This window comes from Dermochelys coriacea, chromosome 5, assembly GCF_009764565.3.
Source record: "Dermochelys coriacea isolate rDerCor1 chromosome 5, rDerCor1.pri.v4, whole genome shotgun sequence".
Classification (NCBI taxonomy): Eukaryota; Metazoa; Chordata; order Testudines; family Dermochelyidae; genus Dermochelys; species Dermochelys coriacea.
Window position 1 is genome coordinate 127,726,797 of NC_050072.1, and position 20,194 is coordinate 127,746,990.

General features: G+C 40.0%; 1 protein-coding gene across 1 annotated transcript in view; it reads left to right on the forward strand.

The window, feature by feature from the left end:
- The first annotated feature begins 283 nt into the window (after positions 1 to 283).
- Positions 284 to 20,194, forward strand: part of RNF38 (ring finger protein 38) — a 196,147-nt gene continuing 176,236 nt past the window's right edge. The window contains exon 1 of the mRNA XM_038402385.2: positions 284 to 681. Within this exon, the coding sequence (XP_038258313.1) occupies positions 564 to 681 (118 nt within the window). The 5' untranslated portion in view covers positions 284 to 563. The remainder of the gene's footprint in view (positions 682 to 20,194) is intronic.

A 20,194-nucleotide genomic window follows, 5' to 3' on the forward strand; every position in this document is an offset into this window, starting at 1 on the left:
CACCGCGGCCGGGCAGCCGCCTTTGTTTTCTCTCGCGCGCGGCTGAGCCCCCCCCCACCCCCACCACCCCACCCCCAAACCGGGCGCGGCCCCCCCCCCCCCCGCCGCGCGGCTCCGCTGCAGCCCCTCCCCCCCCCCCCCGCAAAGTAAGTTTCCCCGGCGGGCTCCTCCTCGCGCCCCGGCCTCGCCGGCCGGGCGAGCCGATGCCGATCGCCGCCAGCTCGCAGCCCCGCGCGGCGCAGCCCGACGCCCGCCTCTTCCCCCCGGCCCGGCTGCGGGAGCGGGACCCTGCCAAGCAGGGGGCCGCCGGCGCCGAGGAGCCTTGGGCCACCGGGCGCCTGGATCCCCCCGGCCAGGCCGGCGAGGCGGCCCCAGCCGCCGGGCTGAGCGGCAGAGCGGCGGCTCCTCCCGCCGCCCCCTTCCTCCCCTCGCCGCCGCCGCCGCCGCCCTCCTTCCCCTCCCCGCCGCCGGCCCCCGCCGCCTCGCCGCCCCCGGCCCCCTTCCTCCTGCTGGAGCCGCCCCGCACCCGCTCCCGGTCCCGCTCCGGCTTCCTCACCCTCGCCATGAGCGGGGCCGCCGCGCACTTCCAGCCGCCGCCGCCCCTCCACGGGCCGAGCCTCCCGGAGCAGGGAGTCCGCAGCCCCGCCGGCCACGGGCACCCCCGGGCCGCCCCCGCGCCAGGTAACGGGGAAGGGGAGCCGGGGGGGGTGATTGGGATGCAGGAGCGGTGGGGGGAAGCCGGGGAGAGGGTGTGTTGGGGGGAGTAGCGCATGCGAGGGGGGTGATAAGGGGTGTAGGGGGAGTAGGTGTCGGGCGGGGTGCAGGGGAATTAAAGAGAGGCTGGGGAGGCATTGCTTGGGCCATGCGGTGCTGGGGGCCTGGGCTATGGGGCACAAGGAGGGCTCCAGGGACAGGCTGCTGGGACTTGGGGTGATGGCGGGGGGTTGTTACAGGGACGGAAGAGTTTGGTGGTGCCGGGGGCTGCCGTAAGAGATCAGAGGAGTAGCAGCCCGCTTTGTTTTCCCAAAGTTGACACAATCTGTAACACTTCTCCAGAGTTGTTCAGCCTTGGCTCTTCCAAGCAATCGCTCTGTCTGTATCAGTCCCCAGAGGGAAGATGACATATGTCTGTCTGTCTACAGCGTCGTGGTGGGTGGGTGTATATAAAATCAAGGCATTAAACATGCTTTCTGCTTATTTGTGGGAAGTTTGGTGCAGGGAAATGGAGAGACTTCGTGTGTGGAGGCATTTGGCTACCCCGCACTCAACATAAATTGGGGGGCTTTTCTGTTTGTGCCTGTCCCATTTCTGCTGGGGGAAACCTTGATCTGATGAGGAGTTCAGCTCTGAGTTCACAGTTACTTATGGATACAGTGTTGTCACACAGACTGAAGCTGTGAGGTGATAAGTCCCCAGGATGACATAGTAGCAGCTCATACAGGGAGAAGAGAAGCTCAAGTCCCTAGGAAAATGACTTTAAAGGAAGTATCTTGAAAGAATACAATAAAGTAAATAAACTGGTTGTGATTTTATTCAAGTTTTGCCTTACGGTAACTTTCAGAACAACTGGAACTTTTATGACAGGTTTCAGAGTAGCAGCCGTGTTAGTCTGTATTCGCAAAAAGAAAAGGAGGACTTGTGGCACCTTAGAGACTAACAAATTTATTAGAGCATAAGCTTTCGTGAGCTACAGCATCCCATGAAGTGAGCTGTAGCTCACGAAAGCTTATGCTCTAATAAATTTGTTAGTCTCTAAGGTGCCACAAGTACTCCTTTTCTTTTTGAAACTTTTATGTTAATCAAAGTGAGAAATAGACTGGCCAAGATCATTGTGGATCTATGGAATCTGCAAGACTGCCCGGAGGAGATATTTCCTCTCCTTCTTTACATATGTACTCCCAATATTTGTGATGCTGGAATGATTGAATTGTCTGCCCAAAGGATACTGTTTAATTCTCTTGCTGCATATACTCTGTTGGGGTAATCTCTGCCACGTAGATTGTATTCTAAAAGTTAGGATATAAGCATTTAAAATTATTCCATCGTTTGTGATGTTTCAGGGTTTTTTTCTTAGTGTCAGATGCAGAATTATAAATTATACTATTGTGGTAGAGATTCTGTAGTTGAAATAGCACATCTGTTATTAATATAGTAATATATTGTCATCTTTATTTTTTCTAGCCTATAGCTATAGTAGGTCTTTCAATGTACTTGACATTACTTTCTCTTTACATTGGCTTCAGCTGTGGCTATGCCCTCATACAATATTTTGTTAAATATAGACTTGGAATCCTTTAACAGAACAACAGAACTTTGATAATACTACTCATAGGATATCCACTGAACATGAAGAAAAGGAGGACTTGTGGCACCTTAGAGACTAACAAATTTATTTGAGCATAAGCTTTCGTGAGCTACAGCTCACTTCATCCGGTGCATTTCTGCATCATGGTAGCCATGTGAGATTCTGAGATTGTTCATGGTGAGCGCGGACTACTGTGGGAAAGAAACAGCTAGGTAATAAAACTGAATTAGTGTTAATAACACATGTAAAATACTCTTATTTAATTTTAATGAGTATTTGTGACTGCTTTAATTTTTGCTGTCCAACAGTTTTTTGTCTTGGCATCAGAAAATCAGTTTTCCTAGGAATAGCATTTTGACTTTTATTCAATATAAATATTGAAAAAATGACAATTTTGGGGGAAAAAGTGACAGTCAGTTAGCAGTGATGCTTAGTTTTGAAAATATATGGGAGAGGACTATGGTGTCTATGTGTAAATCCAAAACAGAGGCTAACTCTTTAGGTTATCTTTCCCTCTTTCCTTAACTTCTAATAAAGATGCCAATTAAAATGGGTGAGTTCTTAAATTCTTGTATATCTTCGTAATGTGGAGATTATTAGAAGACATCCTTATTCTTTTGGAAACACCATCTGCCTGCTTAATTACCACTTTATATTGGGCATTTGACACCTGACATTTTAAAAAGTATTATTTATTTATTTATTTATTTGAAGAGTCGTGTCTGTTTCCTGTTAAAAATGGCTACGCAATATTACCCCAGTGAGGAATAGTTTTTGGCTGCTCCCTTCAACTTTATTTTGATGCAAAAATGTTAAGGCCTTAAATCTGCAAACACTTAAAAGCATGTGAGTGGTCTCCTTGACTTCAGTGGGACCCCTCAGTGTTTAAAATTAAGCATGTGTGTAAGTGTTTACAGGATTGGGGCCTATGATGTTTTTTCTTCTCAGAGTTGTGTATGGCAATAGGCTTTTTTTTTTTATTAGCCAAAACCTCTTGGTTAGATACTCATTTAAGCTATAGTTGCAGAGTTGTTGCAGTGAGGAAAGCTTGTAGGACCTGTGTATAAAAATAGTACTTAGAACTGTGTTAAGGCCAGATTCTTCAAAAGAGATTAGCTCCTATTTAAGGAGCTGTCTAATTGAAGCTGTTTTATTTTTTAAAAATCTGGCTATTTATGTTTACTGATCAAGACTTTGGTGGACAACTGATTAGTCTTACAGAAATACACTTTAAGGCCCCAATTATGCAAACATTTATGCACATGCTTAATTTTGCTACCATGTGCTGAAGCATTTGCAGAATCAGTGCCAAAATTTTTTGTTTTACAGTCGATAAAGATTTTCTGTTAGTCACATTATTGAAAGTAATAGTTTTCAATTAGTTTGCTCTTTAATCAAGTCTTTGTTCTCAAAAAATTGAAATAATGATATTATGAACTTCTATTTAGATTTCAATATTAAGGAAACTTAGTACATTTTACAGACTGTCAGAATCTGTCGCAAACCATTACTGCGCCCCCCTCCCCCCCAGTGTCTAGTGAAGTTTGATTTTTTTGTTTCTCATTTGTGTTTTCCCATTAAATATACATGCCAACAGATGCAAAGGGCTTTAGTCAAGATTGTCAAATTAATAAATGGGTAGTGGAATACAAAACATAGAGCTGAACTGCTGACTCTTCTTTTCATCCAGGAAATTGATCCTGATCTTAAGAGGCACTTTCAGGCAGAACTAGAGGAAAGTGCGTTACCTCTGTCACTGTAGGCATATCTTGTAATTGAAAAAGCTGAGAACAGGTAGAGACATGGTTGTCGGTTGTCAAGAGAGGTGTGGTTTTAATGGAAAATTTCAGTCCTCTTCACCTTCAGTTTTTTGTAAGCTCCCATCTGTAAAATTATTTTTGTTATTGTGGTATTTAGGGAGGAAGGAATCTTAAAAACAATATTAGAATAAAGTACTTTCAGTGAGTGGTAGACTAAGCGTTTTAAAGGTGGCTTTTCTCTGAAATGTTTCTACTTAGGAAAACTACGTTTTGGCTGACTCCTCGTAGCTGCACTAAAATCAATTAATGCTGCTTGCAATTTTCAGCCTTGTTGTTTTTCAATTTTAGATGGAATAGTTTTAAAACTACCAATTAATGATGTCACAGAATCACATCAGTCACCAAAGAATATTATTATGAGGGGTGGTGGGAGATACTTGTTTGGGCAGATAAGTAAGCAGCTGCTAAGAGTTTTAGTCTGGAGGAATTGAAACGGCTGATCAAAAGATCAGTGCCTGTTTTCAAACATATGCAAAACTGCAGGGTGTGAGGGGATGGACTTGCTTGTAAGAGTGCTGCCATTATTTGTATTGAAGTGAGTTGGAAAGCTCTTACAATTCATAGCAATTTTGCCTGATGCAGCTGTATATGCTAAACAGTTGCAATTTAACTACTGAAAACTCCCAATAAATTTCAGATTGTCACATGTGATTTTTTTTATGCCTTTAGTAGTTATCTGTGTGCAGTACGTATGGTTCTATTTTTGAATTGAATAGCAGTTACAGTGATTTTTATGGGAAGCATCATGCTTAAATCTTGCATACTCAGAGATATGGGTCTTCTTACTTGGTTACACTGGTTCCTTCACAGCTTTATGACCCTCTTAAGTAGAGCAAGATGCAAGGATATCTCCTTAGTAATAATAAATGAAACACGTTCAATACTTGGATTTGGTGGATAAAAATCTGTTCTTGCACCTTTTTATATTCAAGGCTAGTGTATTTTAGGTGAAATGATTGTAGTTTGACAGCAGTCCTTAGTGAGAGCTTGCTCAGAATTGTAAACCCAGAGTGTGTAATACAGCCTAATCTTTGGGTAGAAATTAGCTAGCTTGAATACTAAATTACAATTTACCTTTTGGGTTCTCTAAATTATTTAGTGAAAACCTTGGGAAGTAGGATGGGGTTTTTTTTTTAAAATCTTTAATTTCCGGTGCTTGTTATAAACAGCTTTTCAATAGAAATAAATTAACCACAGTATATGGAATTACCCATTTCAAGGGTTTAAGCATTTAGTATATTTTTAAGAATGTTAATGCCCCTAGCCAAAGGGAGATAGATTTCGGGATTGTTTTGGGAAATGTACACATTCATTTGTACACTTGTTTTTCATGATGATGATTGTTTTCAGATAATATGCACCTTTCCATAAGAGTCTCCTATGGATCATCTTGATAAGTTTCTCACTTAGCTCCTAGTTTCTTGAGCAAATTAAATATTTATTAATATATGGTGAATATAAATATGTTCACTCCATTGGGAAAAGATTCTGTGAAGACATGGTATACTAGGCCAGAGATATGCTATGTTGCTTTGTTGGAACATGTTAAGTTGATTAAAAGGTACAGTATGGAAGAGAGGTGATGGCAGTTGCTTGGGCTAGTTACTGCTGCTTTCCGATAGCAAACAGAAACTACTGACAAACTTATGTTTTTCAGGTTTATTTCCCATTATTTTGTTAGTCTGATAACAAGATGGCTCTACTTTAGGGTGCATTCTTTTTAAAACTGCAAGACAAATAACTGTAGAGACCCTTCAGGTTTCAGACAAACATAATGACATAAACCATGCTATTGCTACAGTTACTGGAATATGAATACCCTGAAAGTAATACTTGCTGGGGTAGAGTAGGGAAATCTTTCATAATTAAGAAAAATCTCTCTTCTATCCCATAGGACATACTCCTATTTAATATTGGGAAGGGGAAGAGCAAAAGTATTTAATTTTAAAATACATCTTTTGCTGTGCAACATCAATTTAGATTGCTTAACAAGTGAAAGCCTAATCCAGCAAGGTGCTGAGTAACCTCAGTTCCCATTGATTTAAGTAGGAGTTGAATGACCTTGCAGAATCAGCCTCTAAAACAATAGAGGGGCAGGCTCCTTGGGTGCAATGCCAAGCTTGCCAAGGCACAGGACAGGGCTGTGGTGTGCTGGCAGCCCATTTTGGATGGTACAAAAAAGGTCTCTTCTGAATATTACTAGCTATTTTAGCTAAAAACATGAAAACTGGTTAGCTGTAGAATATATAAATAAATTCGGGTTGCTGTATTTACCTATGGTGTAAACCCCCATCCCCGGATCTTGGCTACACTTGATAAAAGACTGGGTCAGGTGCTTAAGTCAACAAGGGAACTATTGCAAAGCTACATGTGAAGGTAATGAGCGTGAGTCTTCTCTTACACTTGTTTTATACTGGTGTAACTACATAGACTTCAGTGGAGTTATGCCTGCTTTACCACCATGTAAGTGAAAGGAAAATCAGGCCTAGTGTCTTATAGTTGGTATTAATTAAACGGCTCTATCCTTTTTGGTTTAAAAACTAGTACTTCCAATTAAGTTGAAAAATACAAAATTATCAATTACAAGTCATTTAATGAAATACAGCACAGCCTCAATGAAACAAAAGGTTTCAGAGTAGCAGCCGTGTTAGTCTGTATTCGCAAAAAGAAAAGGAGTACTTGTGGCACCTTAGAGACTAACAAATTTATTTGAGCATAAGCTTTCGTGAGAAGTGAGCTGTAGCTCACGAAAGCTTATGCTCAGATAAATTTGTTAGTCTCTAAGGTGCCACAAGTACTCCTTTTCTTTTTAATGAAACAAAAGTATCTGAAAGAGGCTCAGGCCCACCCAATGTCTAATAGCAACACTGAAAAATGCCTTGATGATTGAATGACTAAATTCAGCTATCCATAATTGTTCAGTACCCCTTTTGCAATTGGATAGTCATGGGTACATTCTTTAATTTAAGTATCGGGTTAGCTGTGTTAGTCTTTATCCACAAAAACAACAAGGAGTATGGTGGCACCTTAAAGACTAACAGATTTATTTGAACATAAGCTTTTGTGGGTAAAAAACCCACTCCTTCAGATGCATGGGAAACTCCTTGTTGTTCTTTAGTTTAGTTTATGAAACTTCCTTTTTTCCCTGTATGCAATTTAATATGTTTGAAATTCTGGTGCTCCAAAGTGTGTGTGTGTGTGTGTGTGTATGTCTGTCTTGTTGCTGAGACATAGTTTGTCTGAAGAGTGCATGTGCTGCTTGAATTCCTAGCTAATTCATTCCAGTTTCATATTACCTTTAGAAAATAAACCAGCAAAAGGTTTTGTACTTTTTCTGGTTTATCTGTATGTTGTGCTTTGGGCAGGTGGAGAGACAGAAATATTATGGGTGATGCTCTGCTTGCACATACTTAAGGTGAAAAATAGTATTGTCACCAAAGGGAGCAGGAAGAAATGCTTTAACAAGAGTACTAATAAGCATGTCTGTGAACATTATATAAATCCTTAGGGGTGGAGGGGGGGAACAGGTTCAATTTTTAGAAAGATTTTGCTTACCTCTTTATATTTTTAGTCTTGCCACTTCTCACCCACAAGATTATCTTGGCAAAATGAGGTCCTTATGCATACAAAATCTTTTAATTCATGATTTGATATGAAAGATGGTGTTTTAAATCTTGTTCCACTAATACCATTGCAACCTCAGCTTCTTTCTTAAAATATCTGAAACATGAGAATTACAGGTGGTTTCTTGTTTAGTTTCTAAAATGAATCAGAAGTTTAGGTGAAGAGAGTTTTGACTAAAATGTCAGTTTGCCCAACCTGAAAGGTGTAGTACAGAAGGAGGCGGGGACTGTATGGAACAGGTGAGAATACAAGATATTAAAGAGCTAGCCTTAAAAAGTTCGTGGTCTTTAATTAGTAACTAAATTATACTTTCCTCCCTTTCCATGCTTGTGGTTTACTATTGTGATACTTTGTTGATGCAGTTAGAGGTGAGATGGAACTTCCATTCTGTGCATATTTTTTCAGTGGCTTTTTATTTGCTCTATAGATAGATACCTTTTGGTTGAAATCTCTCATGCTTGTTCTGAAGTACTCTTTCTGTCTTGTGTGCACAAAGCATAATACATATCCATTTGGTTGTTTGCGCTACCTGAATGTGGAAAAACATTTTTTCAACTGGTGAGCAGTATTGATTGGTCTTTTTGTGCTCTGATAACTTAACAATATAGCTTTCTTTTAGCACTTATTTGACATGTAATGTAGAATGAGAAAATGCATGCTCTCTGTCCTGTTTGGAGGGAGGAGGGGGAAGTGGTTTTGAAATAGCAAAGTTATAGGTATTTTAAGAAGTATTTTGAGCATGCTGAGTGTTTTGTTTTCTCAACTTCTGACACACATGCATGGTCTAGTTGTTCACTTTCTTAAAACATACTCTGCCCCCACCTCCCCAACTGAAGGAAGTGAGCTCGCATCTGGCATCTCCTGTAGTTGCTGCTACCAATATGCCACCTTCTTATTTGGGTTGCTCTTCAGCCTGCTCACCAAGGTTCACTTGTGGCTTCAGTTTTGGCCCAGTGAAAAGGGATGTGTGTCATCAGCATACTGGTGACATAACACTTTCATAAATCATAGAATATTAGAGTTGGAAGGGATCTCAGGAGCTCATCTAGTCCAACCCCCTGCTTAAAGCAGGACCAATCCCCAATTTTTGCCCCAGATCCCTAAATAGCTCTGTCAAGGTTTGAACTCATTACCCTGGGTTTAGCAGGCCAATGCTCAAACCACTGAGCTATCCCTCCCTCCCAAACTTCAAAACATCTTGCTAATTTCTCCTGCATCCAAGCGAAGATAACCCATGTTCACCAGGCTGTCGAGTACCTGTAACAGTCTTGTTGGGAATCGTTCTTTCTTAGATGGACCAATAATGTGTATGTGGAGGCTTTTAGGCACATAAGAATGGCCCTACTGGGTCAGACCAAAGGTCCATCTAGCCCAGTATCCTGTCGTCCGACAGTGGCCAATGTCAGGTGGCCCAGAAGGAATGAACAAAACAGGTGATCATCAAGTGATCTGTCCCCTGTCGCTCATTCCCGGCTTTTGGCAAACAGAGGCTAGGGACAGCATCCCTGCCCATCCTGGCTAATAGCAATTGATGGACCTATCCTCCATGAATTTATCTAGTTCTTTTTTGAACCCTGTTATTGTCTTGGCCTTCACAACATCCTCTGGCAAATGGTGAAGAAATACTTCCTTTTGTTTTTTATGTTTCAGATCTTGCTTAATAATAGTGTTTGATTTGATTCTTGCTTAATAATCAGCTTGCCGTTATTCTACTGAGGGTTGTAATCTTTCAGCTCTCGTAAATTAAACCATTGGGCTTGGTCAGTAGTTGCACGGGAGACTTCCAAGGGAAAAACAAACTAAAAGGAGCTTTTAATGCAGCGTTGCTTGATTCTAATTGCACAAAAGTCGGGTACACTTATTTTAAGGTTTGCGCTTAATCTCCATTCCTCCTCCTTGTGTATATATATGGATTATAATAGGGCTGGGTAATGAATAGATGGACTGCAGGCCAAATCGATGCCATCAGCACTTTTGATCAGACCCCAAAATCTTTTTATTTGCTTACTATTATTATTGGGATTTTTATTACTCTCTCTGGAGTTTGGACCTTGACTGGACCTTGACTGAGAAATTTGGATCTTGACAAAAAATAGGCTACCTCTGCAATAGGGTCTTCCCTTGCATGATTGCACAATACTGAACAGAGCAATATGTTACATGAATGTCGGCAAATAATAAATACTTTACAACCGTTCAAAGAAATTGCACTGTAATAGTACGTGAATGTATGTAGTATTTTGTATTACAAGATATATCATGATCATGTCTTAAAGTACACTATCTTAATGCAAATGTACAAGGGACAGAATTTAACTTTGAATTTCATGACTTTTATTAAATTTCAGTTCTAGCTCATGGTCTACATACTCCCCTGTGTAGGCTTCTTTTTACATTTTTTTAAAGGAATAGCCTAAGATTGTGTATGTTATATACCATGCCATCCAGGTGTGGAGGGAGAATGGCTATGTAACCCGTAGGGGTTGTGGCCAGTAACACTCATTTAAAAGATAGAATTGCAGATTCTGTGCTGGGAAAGTTACAGACCACTTCATTACTACATGTGTGACAAAATTTGTAGTAAGTGACGACACGTAGCAAGGTGCAGCAAACTATTCCAGGGCTCTGGCAGTTCTTGGTGAAGTACTGCTCCCTCACCACGGTTTACAGCTTGCCCTGTGTCTATGAATGTCAACTGAGGTGTGTATGTATTTTTCCAATAGCAAGTTACTGCTGTTCAGAGCATAAATTTACTGTTTTCTGTAGTAGCTTAGTCTCTGATCCTATAGAAACTTTATTAATGTACTTTATGGATGGGAGTGGTCCCATTGATTTGGCTAAGAATCTGTGCAAATGTTTGCAAGATTAGAGCTATACTTTCTTTTCCCCTGCGGTAGCACGTGTTGTATTTTTAGCTTCTTCCTTACATAATCAGACTATTTCGCCTTTCTGGAGTTTGCAGATATTCTGGTGGATCTCTTGTGTGGGACCACTTTTTCTTCTCTTATAATTTCGTATGGCTGAAAGCCAAGCAGGAAGAAATGGTTTGTGCATGGAATTTGGAGGCAGGTTCTGTAGTAAAATGCTGCACTTTTTGGCTCACAAGCCATGGGAGCATATGGATGCTTCATGGTGCAGAAACTGTGCGTGTGTATTTTTAATACATGTATATTTATATTTCAAGCAAGGTTTTGATTTTATATTTAAAAAAATGTTTACAAAATTGATAGGAAAACAAGTATGGGCAGATACTATAATTCTCTTTAAATTATGCCTATGGATTAGGGCGTTTCAGGATTTTCAGAAATTCTTAATGCTTTATTTTTTAGGTGAGAGAGAAAGCTCTTAACCAATTAAGAGAATAGTGTAACAAAACTATCAAGAACATGTGACAGTAACGTTTATATTTGTGAAGAAGTTTGTTGAACAGTATGGTAGAAGCTGAAGTATCAATTTACAAATAAACAGGAAAAATATATATTGGATGTTCTTCATTGATGTCTATTACAGCTAGTAACAGAAATGGGGAAAATTCTTTCCTCTTTTAATGAAACTTTTAAATGTTTGTTGAAAATTTCCAGCCTGGTCTTGTCTGTTATGTCTTGCATGCTTTCACTACTCACTATGTAGTACATATATAAGCTTTTAAATTGTATTACTGTACTTAGATATATTCAGTAGGGTGTCCCATTAGTTTATGTTCATTTCTAATAGAAGAAAAGTGTTTTTACAAGTTGTTTTTAAGACACTTCATGTTCGGTGTATTTTTTAATATTCTTTATTAATTTGTGATATAACAAAACAAACAGTTCTTGGTTTCCATGATAATACTCTTGTGCTCCTTAATTCAAAGTATTGTGAGCATATCCGTGTGTAAGATGACAAAGCAATAAAGCACAAAAATGCAGGGTCAGCCAGATAGATCCCCTTTCCTGGGGAAAATTTTATCTCTTGGTCTCAGAAAAACAGATAACAAACATAAAAATGTAACACACAGATGTTTCTTGGCTCAGAGTTTACCCAGTCCTGGGTCAAAGAACAGCCTTCTCTCAGGTGCATCCCTTTGTTCCTGGAGCAGCTGCTTCTATGCAGCACCTGCATGAACCTGAGTTGCTATTAACTCCTCCTTTTCCAGGCACAGGGTAGGGTCTCTGAACCTGGTAATACTATGCTTTGAATATCAACCATATTTAGGAATCTGCTGCCAACAAAGGAGTATGTTCTTATTGCCCATTCAGTAGCAAATCTGAGCGCATGATGTCCTAATCCTCTGATGTCCCATCATTTGCAAAAAAAAAAAAAAAAAAAAGTCTCCTGTGTGAATAAAAGCTGCTTCAGTAAGTGTAGATAATGTCAATGGAGTAAAAAGAAAAGGAGTACTTGTGGCACTTTAGAGACTAACAAATTTATTTGAGCATAAGCTTTCGTGAGCTACAGCTCACTTCATCGGATGCATCCGATGAAGTGAGCTGTAGCTCACGAAAGCTTATGCTCAAATAAATTTGTTAGTCTCTAAAGTGCCACAAGTACTCCTTTTTGCGAATACAGACTAACACGGCTGCTACTCTGAAACCTGTCAGTGGAGTAGAACAGTTTGTAAACTGGAAACTCCTTTTTGCTGAATTTCAGTAGATCAAAAAAAGTTGATAGGTTCCCCTTTCCCACCCCTCTGTTTTTCCAGTTGCAGAGATAACAAACTTTGGAAATCTAGTCTGATGATACTTATGCTGTGTTTTCCTATCGTATTTTTAGTTGCATTTGCATAAATGACCATCTGAAATTGTTTTAATATCTTTGTGTGCCCTTTCCTTATAGAACTTGTTTTCTGTGGCAGGCTGGGATTGAGCTAGAAAAGTGTCTGGCAGATGATGATTCTACCTCCAATTCTTCCTGAGGCTATGACGCTTCTGTAACAGGGTGGTCAGAATAGGATTGAAGCTGGTAACAAAGAGTAGTTCTCTTACAGTATGAGAGGATAGTGATCTTAATTTAGTAACCTAAATTAAATATACCATTTTGGCATACCATAGGCGAAACAACAAATAAATACATATCAGTCCCTAAAATTGACAGATAAGTCAGATTGTCATTCCCTTATTCTTAAGGGTGTAGCATAGAGTCTCCAGTAGGGAATGCTAAGACTCCTTTTTCCTGTGATAGCTGTAGTTTAAGATTACTGACCCAAATAAATAAACCCACAGGAATTGTTTAATGATTTGTCTGGGTATTTTTGTAATTGGCTGGCTGGGTCAGGAGGACGTTTTTAAAAAAAGTGGTAAGGCTTTAAATCATAAAAAGGTATAATAATCTTGACTATTCGCTGTCTACAGATGGGTTCAACTTCTGAGTGCAAGAGAGAGATTTGCTAAACTGACTGGATTGTGTACGTGCATGTGGAGTCTCTTTTTCATTTATTTTTTAAAATTGTTGTAAAATAGAGTTTAGCTATTCAGAATAGGTATTCCCATATTTGAAAATCATATCACCCATTTTAACTGAAATTCTACTTATGGTGATTTATTTATTTTTGCATGGGAGAGTCCATTTACTTTTCTCTCTGTCTATAGGAGTAGTCACTGATCTACATAAACCAATTTAGACTCCTCCTAGACACTATTCCTGTTATTTCAGAAGTACCTGTAACAAGGGTATGGTATCTTAAAAAGCATTCAGATAAGTAAGTCAATCTCTTGTCTGTGGCTTCCTATCTGAATTCATGATATTTTGTTTTGAACTGATGGCTATGGCTAGAAATTCCATTACAACAGAGTGTTTTGGGCAGGAATGGGAGAAAGCACAAAACATAGAACACAGACTGCTTACAAAAGACCATACTACTTGTGCTGCAATTTTGCAAAAGTACTTCCTGGCTCCAAATGGAATGGTTGTGATATTCCAGCAGGGTCATATAACTGTTCCAAATGACTGATTCCAGTCTAAAGAAGTGTGGTGAAAGGCAATCTGTTTGTTTTTTCTAAACTTAGGATGTTTCAGAAGAGAGAAAATTGCCAGTCCACAGAATTCTGTTGCTTTAATTGAAGATCTTGTGTACTATTATTGATTTTGTAACTTTATAATACGCTGGCTGCTTATGATTTGACAAAAGTACGACCGGTACTCCTATTTTTGAGATGCTATCAATGATTACTACCACTGCCACTTGTGTGTTGTGATCCAGAACAATAATCTTGAGGGGTTTGTATGTCAAGCAAAATTTACCAAATGGGTTGTCCTGTGTTTTGGCTGCTCCTATTGAATGAGGAGATTCAGAACAAATTAATCTACATAAGAGAGCAGCAGTGGCAGATGCTTATATTGCTAACCAGTGATTGGCATAGTAAACTCAAAGGATTAGAGAAGAAATTTAGGTAAATGCTAAAATAGCAGAAGAATGGGGCCTATTACTTTCAGCTTCAGGGATCCCTGCATCAGCCACAGGTAAGTAGAGATGAGCTAGTGCTATGTAACTGAAATACCCCAGCAAGTGAAAGTGGTGGTGGAAGCTCTGATCTGTTCAGAAACCTGCCAAGTGTGATTTTATTTTAAAGTGGAGTTTCAGTTGGTATCAAAACTAATTATTTTGAAGAGAGACCAAGAAAGACACATTTCTTTTAAACACTGTTTGTATTTAGAGGTTTGCAGAAGGTTGGGTTGGGGAGGGAACTGGTGCTATCTCTCCTCCCCTTTCTTTTTCCCTTCTTCTGTTTTATGATGTATAAAAAGATCCTGAAAGGTTTCCTTCTCCCAGGGACTGTCTGTGTGGGGTGGGAGTGTTTTGGTTTTTCAACCTTAGATGTGTCAGGAATGTCAAGTCTCATCTTCCCGGTTTTGCTGGGGGACTCCCTTGGAGGTCTGAGAGGCAACCGTGGAGCGCTTGTACCCCTTAACCAAAGTGGCAGGGATGTTGAGCCTAACTGCAGCGTTCCAAATTTCTGTCAGTTGTTTGAGTTAAATCTGTGCAAACAGAAAAAAGAAAACTTTGAGAGAGGAAGCAATTTAATCAGTCAATCCTCACTTGAGCGATATCTGTGACATTATATATCTTCTAGTTATCCAGTCATCCATAGAGTTTTCCAAGTAAAGCAGGGTAGACAAGACTTGGTCATTTCTTACTTCATAAATTCAGAACAAAAGAATTAGGATTCTGTTTCTCATAAACAAAAAATGCACCCTTTTTTCCCTTGCAAAAAAACCCGTGTGAGTGTGTTAAAAGATGACTTGCAAAAGAAAAGGGGGGGGGGGTGGTGTGAATTATGCAATATGCCATATATAGCTAGACGTGTGGAAACTGGGCATGTTTTTGTCTGTGTGTGGAGGGGTAAGAAGAAATGAAAACAAGGGAAGAAGCTGAGTTTTCTGGAGAGTTTGAATCCTAGATTAACGTGGAGCAAATGTAATCTTAAAACATTTTGATGCCAAGAGACTTGCCGGTCTTCCCATTGCTTCACTTTATTTTATTCCTCTACATTAAGAGGAAAGCCCCAAATTTTTTCTATCAATTATGTCTTGGGGTTTTTTTGATGTAGCATTTCCTATCTGGCACTAACAAGAGGAGCATTTATAAGGGCATTTTCCTTCTTTTCATGTCTCTACCTCTCCTGCTGTTTACCTTCTCTTCCGGCGTTAGTCAGTCTTCCTGACAGCGTGAGGAACTTGGATTCAAGTTTAATAGTAATATAAAGAGAGACTACATTGTCCAGTTGCAGCAAAGAAATCTAATAAGATCCTGGGCTGCATTAAAAGGAGTATTATAAACAAGACCTGGGAAATCTTTATACCATTGTGCAAGGCTATGGTGTAGCTGCACCTTCAGGGCACTGCATCCAGTTTTGGGGCATTTTACTTCCATAGGGATATACAAATTACGGAGAATTGTCTGGAGAAGAGATACTAATGGGCAGTTCAGAACGTTTTAACTACAATACTCTGAAGAGCTTAAATCTATGCAATTGGAGAAGAGGTGGCTGTGTGGTTTATTGCTCCTATAAAGAGGAACCAAAATAATTGAGCAAGGATTTAGCTATCTATTCAGGCAGCAACAGGAAAAAAACAAAACTTCTTAAACAATTAAAGTTTATCAAGTACTGGCAGAACCGGTGGTAGTTGTGGAGGTTTTTAAGACAGTTTGGTATTGTGAGTGTCTTGGGTTATAATTTGTGATTTAGGGCTTGCCGGCACTAGAAAGGTTTGCTGTTTTAACTATACTGGGAGTTTCAGGAAGTGAAATAAGTGATAGTGGTATAAGGCACCTTTTATACCAATATAACTGCATCTATAGTAAGGTCTGTACTTTTATAACTGTATCAGTCAAAAATCCCACCCCCAGTTGACAGTTACATCAATCTAACTTTTCTAGAGTAGATCAGTCTTTAGATGTTTACTGTAATTGATTCTTGCTCATGTTTGCTTTGTTTTGGATCAAGAAGGAACTTTCCCTCCAAGTATATTAGGGCTCTTGGAGCTTTCCTCCCTTTCTCTGGAGCATTGAGCATCCTCTCTTAGAATCAGGTGGGTGAATCCCAAAGATATTCTCCTCACTCATTGTTACTCTTCTCCAGTGCCGCCTCTTTTGTTGTTGACTGGCTTCTCCTATGCATATATGTTCCTCTCAACTTTTCCCCTCTCCCCTGCTCACCTATCCTATGGGACAGGCTAGCGTACGCTGCTGGAATGGTCCATCTTGATGTGCATCATGTGTGTTGAAGGACAAAGTGATATCTTGATTCAGCACAGCACTTTCTTGCTGATTGACAGGGAGCCCTGCAGTCAGCCAAGATGTCGGTGCAGAAGTGAAGGCAGATGGCTTGAGGTTTCCTAGGCTATTGCCAATAACAAGGTTCTAAAAGGTATTCAAATTTTGCTTTAGTGAGTTGCAGCACAGTTTTAACACAGATGATCTCATGCCAAAACATTTTAGTTGGGATAGTTTAGTGGCTCTGTAGCTCAAACTGTAGCAGCTTGTGTTTTTTTTGATGTTTTGAAGGCCAAGACTATAACAGGGTTGAGGATAGGTCCATCAATGGCTATTAGCCAGGATGGACAGGGATGGTGTCCCTAGCCTCTCTTTGCCAGAAGGTGGGAATGAGCGACGGGATGGATCACTTGATGATTCCCTGTTCTGTTCATTCCCTCTGGGGCACCTGACATTGGTCCCTGTCGGAAGACAGGATACTGGGCTAGATGGACCTTTGGTCTGACCCAGTAGGGCCATTCTTATAGCAATGTCCATTGAAGTTGTTGGAGCTCTGGATAAATGCTAGCTAGCTAACTGCTACTGCAGCACTAGCATGTCTTTGTGAAATGCACAAAAATAGTGGCTGTTTTATTCTAACTTTCAGTGGTGGTAAATCATTTTTTTGAGAGAAAGAGACTGCTTCCCCATCTGCTAATCATTTAAAGTTGCATCAAGTTTTGAACACTTACATGAGAACATAAGTGTGGTCTGTCTAGCCCAGTATCCTGTCTTCTGACAGTAGCCAGTGTCAGATGCTTCAGAGGGAAGGAATAGAACAGGACAATTTTGAATGATCCTTGTTGTCCAGTCCCAGCTTCTGGCAATTAGAAGTTTAGGGACACCCACAGCATGGGTTGTGTCCCTGCCCATTTTAGCTAATAGGTCCATCAATGGTTATCTCCCATGAATTTATCTAGTTTTTTTTTTTTTAACCCAGTTATACTTTTGGCCTTTATAACATCCCTTTGCAATGAGTTCCACGGGTTGACTCTGCGTTTGTGTGAAGTAGTACTTTCTTTTGCTTGTTTTAAAACTGCTGCCTATTAATTTCATTGGGTGACCCTTGGTTCTTGTGTTATGTGAAGGGGTAAATAACACTGTCGCTGCACTATTCATGATTTTGTACACCTTGATCACACCCTACCACAGCCATCTCTTTTCTAAGCTTAATAGTCCCAGCATTTCTCTCTCCTCATTTGGAAGCTATTCCATGCCCCTAATAATTTTTCTTGCCTTTCTCTATATCTTTTCCATTTCTAATGTCTTTTTTGAGATGGGGCGACCAGAACAGCATGCAATATTCAAGTTGTGGCCATACCATGGATTAATATAGTGGCATTATGATATTTTCTATCTTCTTATCTATCCCTTTCCTAGTGGTTCCTAACATTGTTAGCTAATTTGACCGCTGATGCAGATTGAGCGAATGTTTTCAGAGAACTATCCACAATGACTCCAAGATCTTTCTTAATTCATAACAGCTAATTTAAATCCCGTCATTTTGTATGTATACTGGGGATTACGTTTTCCAATGTGCATTACGTTGCACTTATCAACGTTCAGTTTCATCTGCCTTTTTGTTGCCCAGTCACCCAGTTTAGTGATCAGAGGGGTAGTCGTGTTAGTCTGTATCCACAAAAATAGCGAGGAGTCCAGTGGCACCTTAAAGACTAACAGATTTATTTGGGCATAAGCTTTTATGGGTAAAAAACCCACTTCTTCAGACAATCTTCCACTGGACAATCTGAAGAAGTGGGTTTTTTACCCATGAAAGCTTATGCCCAAATAAATCTGTTAGTCTTTAAGGAGTCACCGGACTCCTTGCTGTTTTTCCAGGTTAGTGAGATACCTTTATAGCTCTTTGCAGTTGGCTTTGGACTTAACTATCTTGAGTAATTTTATGTAGTCTGCCAACTTTGCCACCTCACTATTTACTCCCTTTTCCAGATCATTTATGAATGTGTTGAACAGCACTGGTCCCAGTATGGAACCTTGGGGGATCCCGCTATTTACCTCTCTCCACTATGGAAACTGACCATTTATTTCTACCCTTTGTTTCCTATCTTTTTAACCAGCTCTTTTTAAGTTCTACAGAGGACTTTCCCTCTTATCCCATAACTGTTTACTTTGCTTAAGAGCTTTTGGTGTGGGACCTTGTCAAATGCTTTCTGAAAGTCCAGGTACACTATATCCACTGGATCACCCATGTCTGCATGCTTGTTGACACCCACAAAGAACTAATAGATTGATGAGGCATCCTTTACTAGATTTCCCTTTACTAAAGCTCTTTTGACTCTTCAACATATTGTGTTCATTTTCATGTCTGATCATTCTGTCCTTTACTGTAGTTTCAGTCAATTTGCCTGATACTGAAGTTAGGCTTACTGGCCTGTGATTGTTAGGATCACCTCTGGAGCCCTTTTAAAAAATTGGCATAACATTAGCTATCTGCCAGTCATCTGGTACAGAGTTTGATTTAAGCGATAGATTACACACCACAATTAATAGTTCTGCAGTTTTACATTTGAGTTTGTTCAGAACTCTTGGGATGAATACCATCTGGTCTTGGTGATTTATTACTGTTAAATTTATCAGTTTGTTCCAAAACCTCCTCTACTGACACCTCAACCTGGTACAGTTCCTTAGATCTGTCACCTAAAATGAATGACTCAGTTGTGGGAATCTCTCTCACATCCTCTGCAGTGAAGACTGATGCAAAGAATTCATTTAGCTTTTCCATATTGGCCTTGTGCTCCTTTAGCACCTTGATTGTCCAATGGCCCCACTGATAGTTTGGCAGGCTTTCAGCTTGTGATGTACTTAAAAATTTTTGCTGTTAGATTTTGTGTCTTTTGCTATTTACTTTTCAAATTCTTTTTTGGTCTGCCTAATTATACTTTTACGCTTGATTTGCCAGAGTTTGTGCCTTCCTATTTTCCTCAGTAAGATTTGACTTAGTTTTTCAAGGATGCCTTTTTGCCTATAACTACTTCTTTTACTCTGCAGTTTAGCCATGGTGGCATTTTTGGGGTCATCTTACTGTGTGTTTTGATTTGGGTATACTTTTGATTTGACCCTCTATTGTATTTCTAAATAGTTTCCATGTAGCTTGCAGGCATTTCACTCTTGTGATTGTTCCTTTTAATTTCCATTTAACTGGCTTGCTCATTTTAGTGTGGTTCCCCTTTTTTGAAGTTAAATGTTACTGTAGCGGTTTCTTTGTTGTTTTTGTTTTCTCCCCTACAAGTATGTTAAATGTAATTCCGTTATGGTCGCTGTTCCCTAGCGGTTCAGGTATGTTTACCTCTTGGACTAGAGCCTATGCTTCACTTAGGACGAAACCAAGAATGGCCTTTCTCCTTGTGGGTTTCAAGACAAGCTGCTCCAGGAAGCAGCCATTTATGGAGTCTAGAAATTTAATCTCTACATCTCATCCGGAGGTGACATGTTCCCAGTCAATATGGGGATAGTTGAAATCCCCCAATATTATTATTTTTTTTATTTGTTTTTGTAGCCTCTCTAATCTCCCTGGGCATTTCACAGTCATCACCACCATCCTGGTCGGATGGTCACTAAAAGATTCCTGCTGCTATACTCTATTCAAGTGTGGAATTTCTATCCATAGAGATTCTGTAATACAGTTTGATTCATTTAAGATTTTTACTATATTTTATTCTGCTTTCTTCCGTATATCGTGTTACTCCCCCACCA